Source organism: Rhinopithecus bieti, unplaced genomic scaffold, assembly GCF_001698545.2.
Source record: "Rhinopithecus bieti isolate Rb0 unplaced genomic scaffold, ASM169854v2 scaffold_12573, whole genome shotgun sequence".
Classification (NCBI taxonomy): domain Eukaryota; kingdom Metazoa; phylum Chordata; class Mammalia; order Primates; family Cercopithecidae; genus Rhinopithecus; species Rhinopithecus bieti.
This window is the reverse complement of record NW_016807321.1, coordinates 1469357-1479337: the sequence shown is the minus strand read 5'-3', so window position 1 is coordinate 1479337 and position 9981 is coordinate 1469357. Positions and strand designations below refer to the sequence as shown.

Below are 9981 nucleotides of genomic sequence, written 5' to 3'. Positions count from 1 at the left end.
CCGCATCCTCGCCCCAGCCCACACCACGTCCCTGCACAGCCCACACCACACCCCTGGCACACCCACACCGCACCCCTGCCATAGCCCACACTGCGCCACCAGCCATGCCACACCGCACCCTCGCCACAGTCCACACCACGTCCCTGCCACAGCCCACACCACACCCCGGGCACATCCACACTGTGCCCCTGCCATGGCCCACACTGTGCCACCTGCCACCGCCCACACTACACTGCCACGCCACAACCCCCCCCTGCCACAGCCCACACCTCACCCCGCCACGGCTGACACTGCGTCCCTGCCACAGCCCACACCGGACCCCTGCCACACCCACATCACACCACCTGCCAGGGCCCCACCATACCCACAACCTGGGCTGCTGCCTGGGCTGCCCGGTGAGACACTACGTGGTTTATGCACCCGCCCTGTGAGACACTCCGTGACGTGGTTTGTGCACTCGGCCACTGGGGAACACCTATCCCCGTGTGGGCTGACTCCAGTGCCCAGGCCAGCGGTCAGGGGCTCCGGGGCCGGCCTGCCAGCAGTTCTGGGAGCCTGGGGTCCTGGGCCTGTGGAGCGGGTGAGTCAGGGGTCCCCTTGGGCCATCCCTGCCCAACACCCAGCAGAGAGGAAGTGGAGGGGCACCTACAGGGGTATAGCGGAGGGACACAGGGTCACTGCGGGCCCCGTCCCTGTAGTAGGCCAGATGGTGACGTCGTACTCCGTGTGCCTCCCTAGGCCAGGCAGGATGGCCGTGCCGAGGTTCCCTGGGACAGAGATCTAGGGAGAGGAGAGCCCCAGGGGTCACCAGGTACAGTGGAGTCCTCAGATTGGGGGGTCCAGTGCACAGGCCATGGGCAGTGAGGCATCTCTGGGAGACAGGGTGGGCGCACACAGGGCTCTGAGCCCTGGACGTGGGCCTCAGGACTGGGGGCCCGGGGGGGCCCCTCTGAAGGACGAGTCCATCCCTGCCCACCTCGTGAGCCTTCCCCTCTCCCAGGGGCGTCCACTTGATCTGGTAGACAAGCACGCCAGATGGGGCTGCAGCCACCCACGCCAGCTGGACTGCGTCCCCTTGCAGCTCCGTCACGGACAGTTGGCTTGGGCTAGGAACTTTCTCTGAAGGAAGTGGAGACACAGGCTAGGGGTGCAGCCTCTGAGTCTGGGCGCCTCAGAGAAGGGGCAGCCACACCCAGGAGCACCCTACACCCCATCCATCACACCCATCGGGTGCCCATCCCCACCTGGCTCAGCACCAGCCCAGGGCAGGCACCCACAACACTTGATATGAACTGTCTAGCGGGGCAGGACGTAGAACCCTCGCCAGGCCCCAGTCCCAACCTCTCCCCACTCACTGGTGGTGACCTCGCCGGTCAGTGTAGAGGAGCCACCCCAGGGTAGAGGCAGGTGACACGGACAGTGTAGGTGGTGGAGGAAGAGAGGGGCCCCAGTGTGGCCGAGGTAGCGTTCCCAGGAGCCTCTGTCTGCAGTAGGTGGGAGGCTGACATGGCAGGCCCAGCCAGTGCCTGGAGCCCTTGCTGAGGCGGAGACCCAGGCACCGCACCTGCGGCCAGGACTACCCCATGACCCCCCAAATTGGGAAAATGGGCTTGTCCTGAGGGATGGGAGGGCAACAGAACTGTAGGACGGCTGGGGTGGGGCCTCCCCAGCCTGGTCCCCACAGCCCCACACCCACATCTGCCCCACACCAGGTGTCCCCACACCAGGTGCCCCGGTGCGCCTCGTGGCATCCGTGGTTTTAAGTGTGTTATTTGATGGTTGGCTCTACCCCAGGCCTGCCTTAGGGCCCTGTGGTCCCTCAAGACACTCGGGCCCCAGCAGGCTCTGCTCTCACCTGCCCCGAGTGTCCACCCTCGCTGGAGACATAGGTGACCCTGACCAGGCGCACAGGCCTTGGGGTGCCCTCCCAGATCACTCGCGCTGCGTCGTGGCTCACGTCTGAGAAGCCCAGGTGTCTCGGTGGGGCCAGGATGGCTGCAGAGCACAGCAGAGCCTCAAGGCCNCAGGAGCAGGGACTCAAGAGGGACCCAGTGGCTGCAGCACGGTGGGAGGGAGGGGCTGACGCAGCGGGGTGGGTGGGAAGTGAGCACAGGGGCTGGGGGCTGGGCAGGGGTCTACTTCAGGCCCTGGGCTGGGCATCGCCCCCCGCCCCTCCCCAGGGGAATCCAACACACTGGGAGGGGCCGCCCCAGGCCTCCCTGGGAAATCACTGGGCCACATGCCCAGCTTCAGAGACCCAGAGATGGACAGGGTGGAAGCCCAGTCCCCGACCCTGAGCCCCAACTCTCACCTCTCACCCCTGCCCCCCAGCAAGCCCCTGACACAGCATCCCCAGCCCGCCCACGGTCCTTTTCCCTCCGAGGAAGCCTCCGCCAGTGAGTTCCCCTTTGCTGGCACACAGCGTGGCCGGCTGGCTCTATCCCTGCCTGGGGGCCTGCAATGACCCCATTCCCCGGCAAGCCCACCGCACAGAGCCGCAGGGGCCAACGCCATCCTCAAAGCCCCAGCTCCTTTCCAGCACTAACTGGTACAAAGTGAAGGGTGAAATCCCAGTCACACTGCTGCTTATCAGCGCTGCCAGCAGGTCCGGGCAGGAGGCGGCAGAGGCCGCAGCCCCTTCCAAGGCCTGTTTCAAGTCAGCAGTCCCTGCCTTCCCACCATCCCCGCCTGCCCCACCATCCTGTCTCGTCCCTGCTGCAGGCTCAGAGCAGTCACAGCCCCACGGAGGTTCACTCACTGAAGCACTGGGTGAGACTCAGCTCTCACCACCCACAGCCCTCCCTGTACCCTCGGGGCACCGTCCCCTGCCCTCGAGTCGTCCACCTCTCAGCCCCTCTCTGGGGAGGGCCTCACTCTCAGGCAACTGGAATGAGGACCCCAGGCTCCAGTTAGCAGAGACCTTGGACCCTGGAATGGGACTGGAAAGGACCCAGGGCCCCCAGCGCTGCCTGGGCTCTGCCAGGTCCTGGCCCTGACCTTGCACAAGTTTCGGCTCCCTCAGTGAGAAGCAGGAATAATCACCGCCCAGCCAGCCACAGGGACGTCTGTGGAGGTGCAAACCCACCCAAACATCCTCCAACTGCACCACCCCCAGGTCCCAGGTCACGACACCCTTGGCCCCCAGGCCCAGGAAGAACCTGAGAGACTGCAGGGTGGGCAGGCAGGGGAGGGGGGCAGGCAGGGGAGGGCGCGCAGGACCCACCTGGGAGGGAGCTGTCAGGGCGGAGGGCTGGGCAGGCTGCTGAGAGGAGACGGGGTCAGTGTGAGTGGAAGCGGCCCGGCCCCCCGTGCCTGACAGACCACTGGGGAGGGGCCGCTTTGTGGATGATGCCCCAGCCTGAGCTCCATCTGTACAGGTGGGACCGTGCTGTGTCCCATCTGCCACCTGCAAGACCAGTGGTCCCCACGCTTCCCAGAAGAGCAAGGGAACAGGGATGGTCCCTGCCCCTCTGGATCTCACTGAGTGAAGCAGCTGCCCCCACTCTTCCCACAGAAGACAGCCCGATGGGCCCAGCGTTGCACCAGGCATCCCACTGGGCGTGATGCCCTTCGAGGGTACTGGTCACCCAGGTGTGCCCTGAGCTGGCAGGGCCAGGGAGATGCCTGGCGTGCGGGCAGGCTGGGGGCACGCGTGTCCTGGGGCCAGGGAGATGCCTGACGTGTGGGCAGGCTGGGGGCACGCGTGTCCTGGGGCAGGGAGATGCCTGGCGTGCGGGCAGGCTGGGGGCATGTGTGTCCTGGGGGCCTCGGGACATGGGCTTGCTCTATGGCAGGTGCTCAGAACCCTTCATGGGCAGAGAAGGCAGGAAGGAGCACCTCCGACAGGAGAAGCCGCTCCCCTCCCGTGGGAAGGCCGCCTCGCCGGGGCAGCTGTCCAAGCAGTGAGGACCGCGACCCCAAGGGCGTGCAAGCCAAGACTGGAAGACCCCACAACGGGGAGGTTCCCCCAGAGGGGAGGTGGTAGGTCAAGCTGGATGCCTCTGAGAGCCCTCACCCTGCACCTGTGGTTCTCCAGGAAACCAGCAAGAGACAAAAAACCAGCAACAGTGGCTCCCACCGTGAAAGACCCCAGGCAACTGGGACCACGTCCTCGTCCCTGGAGAATCCAGGCAGGGCCAGCCTGGGACCAGGCATCTCCAGCCCCCCGGGACCCCTGCCTGCCTGTGACCCCTGGGGTCAACTGGGTCTGGGGTTGGCTGGGTCTGGGGTTGGATGAGTCTGGAGCTGGCAGGGTCTGGCGTCTAGGGCCTGGCTGGGGCTGGGAGCTAGGGCCTGCCAGAGTCTGGGTCTACCTGGGTCTGGGGTCTTGGTGCCCACTCACCTGTCTGGCCTGTGGCAGACACAGCCTCGCTCCTGCCTGCTGCGTAGACAGCTGAGACCAGGACCCTGTACTTGGTGGCTGCCTGCAGGTCGGGGAGTGTCACGTGGCTCCTGGGTCCTGGCACGGAGACCTAGGGGAAGGGAGGGCACCTGGTCCCACTTCCTGGGCAACTTTGTTCGTCCACACGGCTCAGCTGCCTCCCTGTGTCCCGCCATGGCAGAGCTGCCGCCCTCTGCAGACAGCGTGGCCATGCCCCTTCCAGGAGGCCCCATGAGGTGGGGCAGCCTCAGGCTCTACCAAGACTCACGGATTTCTCGGGTCCTGAGCCAGAGGCGGGCGCGTAGGTGAGCCGGTAGTGGAGCACGCGGCCACGTGGGGGTGTCCAGCTGACCTGCAGGCTGTCGGGGGTCTCCGAGGCCAGGGCCAGGTTGGAGGGGGGGCTCCTGTTCACTGTGGCTGACCAAGAGCACAGGCTGTGTGGGGCTCAGGCCCCTCCAGAAAGGAGGCACTGGGTGGCCAGAGGACCAGCCGCCCAGCCCCTACCCTGCTCTAATGCCCCCACCACACCAAGCCACACCCTGCCACACCCCACACCACACCCCTGGCACACCCACACTGTGCCCCTGCCACAGCCCACACTGCGCCACTGGCCGTGCCGCACCGCACCCTCGCCACAGCCCACACCACGTCCCTGCCACAGCCCACACCACACCCCTGGCACACCCACACCGCACCCCTGCCATAGCCCACACTGCGCCACCAGCCATGCCACACCGCACCCTCGCCACAGTCCACACCACGTCCCTGCCACAGCCCACACCACACCCCGGCACATCCACACTTGTGCCCCTGCCATGGCCCACACTGTGCCACCTGCCACCGCCCACACTACACTGCCACGCCACAACACACCCCTGCCACAGCCCACACCTCACCCCGCCACGGCTGACACTGCGTCCCTGCCACAGCCCACACCGGACCCCTGCCACACCCACATCACACCACCTGCCAGGGCCCCCACCATACCCACAACCTGGGCTGCTGCCTGGGCTGCCCGGTGAGACACTACGTGGTTTATGCACCCGCCCTGTGAGACACTCCGTGACGTGGTTTGTGCACTCGGCCACTGGGGGAACACCTATCCCCGTGTGGGCTGACTCCAGTGCCCAGGCCAGCGGTCAGGGGCTCCGGGGCCGGCCTGCCAGCAGTTCTGGGAGCCTGGGGTCCTGGGCCTGTGGAGCGGGTGAGTCAGGGGTCCCCTTGGGCCATCCCTGCCCAACACCCAGCAGAGAGGAAGTGGAGGGGCACCTACAGGGGGTATAGCGGAGGGACACAGGGTCACTGCGGGCCCCGTCCCTGTAGTAGGCCAGGATGGTGACGTCGTACTCCGTGTGCCTCCCTAGGCCAGGCAGGATGGCCGTGCCGAGGTTCCCTGGGACAGAGATCTAGGGAGAGGAGAGCCCCAGGGGTCACCAGGTACAGTGGAGTCCTCAGATTGGGGGGTCCAGTGCACAGGCCATGGGCAGTGAGGCATCTCTGGGAGACAGGGTGGGCGCACACAGGGCTCTGAGCCCTGGACGTGGGCCTCAGGACTGGGGGCCCGGGGGGGCCCCTCTGAAGGACGAGTCCATCCCTGCCCACCTCGTGAGCCTTCCCCTCTCCCAGGGGCGTCCACTTGATCTGGTAGACAAGCACGCCAGATGGGGCTGCAGCCACCCACGCCAGCTGGACTGCGTCCCCTTGCAGCTCCGTCACGGACAGTTGGCTTGGGCTAGGAACTTTCTCTGAAGGAAGTGGAGACACAGGCTAGGGGTGCAGCCTCTGAGTCTGGGCGCCTCAGAGAAGGGGCAGCCACACCCAGGAGCACCCTACACCCCCATCCATCACACCCATCGGGTGCCCATCCCCACCTGGCTCAGCACCAGCCCAGGGCAGGCACCCACAACACTTGATATGAACTGTCTAGCGGGGCAGGACGTAGAACCCTCGCCAGGCCCCCAGTCCCAACCTCTCCCCACTCACTGGTGGTGACCTCGCCGGTCAGTGTAGAGGAGCCACCCCCAGGGTAGAGGCAGGTGACACGGACAGTGTAGGTGGTGGAGGAAGAGAGGGGCCCCAGTGTGGCCGAGGTAGCGTTCCCAGGAGCCTCTGTCTGCAGTAGGTGGGAGGCTGACATGGCAGGCCCAGCCAGTGCCTGGAGCCCTTGCTGAGGCGGAGACCCAGGCCCCGCACCTGCGGCCAGGACTACCCCATGACCCCCCAAATTGGGAAAATGGGCTTGTCCTGAGGGATGGGAGGGCAACAGAACTGTAGGACGGCTGGGGTGGGGCCTCCCCAGCCTGGTCCCCCACAGCCCCCACACCCACATCTGCCCCCACACCAGGTGTCCCCACACCAGGTGCCCCCGGTGCGCCTCGTGGCATCCGTGGTTTTAAGTGTGTTATTTGATGGTTGGCTCTACCCCAGGCCTGCCTTAGGGCCCTGTGGTCCCTCAAGACACTCGGGCCCCCAGCAGGCTCTGCTCTCACCTGCCCCGAGTGTCCACCCTCGCTGGAGACATAGGTGACCCTGACCAGGCGCACAGGCCTTGGGGTGCCCTCCCAGATCACTCGCGCTGCGTCGTGGCTCACGTCTGAGAAGCCCAGGTGTCTCGGTGGGGCCAGGATGGCTGCAGAGCACAGCAGAGCCTCAAGGCCAGCATGTGGCCTCCACGGCAGGGGTGGGTAGGGCAGTGGCTGGGACCAAGGGGGCCTGAGGTCCCCCATGCCATGGAAGGCTGAGAAACAAGAAGGGGACTTGCCCCACGGGCAGGCAGCCGGGGTTGGGGCACTCACGGGTCCTGGCACGGATGCCCCGGGCCTCGCTGCTCTCAGGGCCTCGCAGGCTCTGCACCGAGACCTCATAGTCCCTGCCTGGTTCCAGGCCATCCAGCAGCACCTCAGGCCGCCTCACCTGCACCTGCAGAGACATGACGTCCCAGGTCAGCCCCCACTCGCTCTGCCCCGCTCCTCTGCCTCCCATCACCTCCCGGCCCAGCTCACCTCTCGCTCCTCCTCCTCACCCTTGGAGGAAGCAGGTGAGCATCGCACCAGGTAGTGGGTGGCCCCGGCTGAGGGCTGCCAGGTGAGGTGGACGGTTCTGGGCGTCACTGCGGCCAGGGTCAGCGCCCGGGGCGGAGACAGAGGTGCTGGGGGCCCATGAGGGGGCACTTTAGGAAGGGAGCCCACACAGAGATCACACCCACGCACGGGAGGACCCTCACACCAGAGCGGGTGGGCGCGGCCACCGCCCGGCAGATGCACAGGATTCGAAGTGGCACTTCCCAGGCTTCACCTTGGGCCAAGGTTTGTGACTCCAGCTCTGGGGACACAAGGCCACCCCACAGGTTTTGTTTAAGGCCATCTGCCTTGAGGTCATGGGAGGAATGTGGCCTCCAGGGGGTGAAAGAGGCCTTGGGAAACAGCCAGACACAAAAGGCCACACGGTGTGACTCCACCTGCAGGAAACATCTGGGACAGGCACGTCCAGAGGCAGAAGGTGGCTGGGGCAGGAGCAGGGGGGCGGGTGCTTAGGGGTGCAGGGGTTCCTCTGGGGTGGCATGAAATGATCTAACATGGACTGTGGCCATGAGTGACAGCTCTGGATATACCAAAGCCACTGGAGTTGTACACTTTAAATGGTCAGATTGTATGGTGTGTAAATTTCATCTCAAGAAAGCTATTACAGATGGGCTCATGGCAATCCCTGGGGGTCCAAGAACCCAGGAGCTAAGCCACGTGCTGGGGGCCAAGCAGTGGGGAACTCCATGAACACTGTGGACAGGGAGTATAATGGGTTGTGATTATGGTTGGGGTGATGATACCAATGGTACAGCTGGTGTTCAGAAGAGAACACCAAGGGTCAGAGGGGCCCAGTGGCTCGGCCTCGGTCACACAGCAAGCTGGGCATGGTGCCAACTGTGGGTGGTTAAGATCCAGGGCTATGCTACCCTGGGGTGCCAGGCTCCAAGGGACGGTCACAAGTGGGGCCTCCCACCCAGAAACTGGCCACTGCCTCTGCGCCACCTACCTGTGGTCGCCAGGCCCTGCAGGCCCTCGCCAACCCCGCCCTCGTAGATGGGGAACACGGAGACCAGGTACTCCGTGCGGGAGGTCAGGTTGTGCAGCTCTGCGGAGGCGGCAGGCCCCTCCACCACCACCTGGAACGGAGTGAGCAAGGATGGAGCCAGGAAGGTGGGTGCTGGGGGACGGGGAGCTTGTCAGCTGGAGTGTGAACTCAGCTGGGGCCCGCCGGGTGCCCTGCTTCCCACAGGCCTGGGCTCCCGGTACCTACAACAGAACGGTGCCAGGCACGGTGTGGGCAGGCCCACCACAATCGATCAATTGATCAATCCATCAAAGGGAGAAGGGGCCCTGAGTCTGAACCTATCCCCAGCACCTTCGGAACGACCCCTGCTCTGCCCTCCTCGGCCACCAAAACGCACTCACCCCAGGCTGCCTCCCAGACGCAGCTCCATGGTGAGTCCCTGGGCTGCCAGCCCCTCACCGCCCCCTTCTCAGCCTGGACCCAGTCATTTGTGGGCCTTTATTCCCGCCCTCCCTTTGGCTCATCAGACCCACAACGGCTGCAGACCGGCTCGGGAAGCCCTGTATGCCGGCCCCCACCTCCCTGGGGTGCCACCTCTGGAGGCTCGCCAAACAATCAGATACTTGAGGGGGAGCCGGGGGGCTGGAGTCCAGGACAGGTGGATGCTGGAGGAGGTCACCTGGCTCAGGACCAGGCTGGTGGGGGCGGGGAGGGTGTCCAGGGCTGGAGCCGCTGCTGCTGGAGTGGTGGGGGTGGGGGGACAGGTGGTCAGCGCACGAGCCCGTGTGTCCACGCTCCCCCTGGTGGCCACTCACAGGAGGGACAGGAGAGCTGCTCCCCAGCCCCTCTGTGGACAGATGTCAGCGGGGGCTGCAGACCCCCTCAGAGCCACAGGAACCGGCCTCAGGTACCACCCAGGAGCCACAGTGTCCGCCTACCCCCTGCCCAAAGCAGCCAGGTGGGGCTGCAGCCTGTGTGGGTGACCCTGCCCCACACCTGGGCCCCGCCGCGGGCCCCCATCCTGCAGCCTCTGGCAGACGAGGCGGCTGAGCAGGCTAGCCAGCGTGGCAAGCTGCGGGAAGTCCAGCACGTTGTGGACGGTGATGTCCCGCGGCGGGGACGCCAGGAGCCTCAGCTCAGCCTCATCGGCGTTCTTCACACCTGCTCGTGAAGAGGGAGGTGAGGTCGGCCTGCACTGGGGTCACCCGAGGGGGCCGCCTGCAGTGGAGGTCTCCGTGGAGAGTGGGTCAGGAGCGAAGAGGCCTATGGGCTGTACTCGGCCCACCTGCCACCCACGTGCCGGGCCAGGAGCTTCTGAGGGGTTGGGGGCATCAAGGAAGGGTCTCTGCTCCCAGGACTCCTGCCTCAAAATCTGGGGTTTCCTCCCCACAGGACAGAGTGGATTCGCCTGTGAATCCCAGGCCCTGGAGGGTGCCAGGGAGCTCCTCGCCAGGGGACAGCAGGCGGGAGTCGCCAGGCACAGGGATGGTGGCCAGAGGGGGCAGCTAGAGCTGCTCAGTGAATATTGCACCAGGGAGGTTCACGCCACAGGG

At 65.8% G+C, this 9981-nt stretch overlaps 1 protein-coding gene across 1 annotated transcript in view; it reads right to left on the bottom strand.

The window, feature by feature from the left end:
* The window catches only part of COL20A1 (collagen type XX alpha 1 chain), a 38947-nt gene that overhangs the window by 15234 nt on the left and 13732 nt on the right, over positions 1-9981 (bottom strand). Inside the window, 12 exon segments of the mRNA XM_017881150.1 lie at positions 3224-3259; positions 4343-4472; positions 4650-4798; positions 5655-5787; positions 5984-6126; positions 6365-6494; positions 6871-7010; positions 7177-7300; positions 7384-7529; positions 8411-8544; positions 9010-9163; positions 9425-9589. Of these exon segments, the coding sequence (XP_017736639.1) occupies positions 3224-3259; positions 4343-4472; positions 4650-4798; positions 5655-5787; positions 5984-6126; positions 6365-6494; positions 6871-7010; positions 7177-7300; positions 7384-7529; positions 8411-8544; positions 9010-9163; positions 9425-9589 (1584 nt within the window).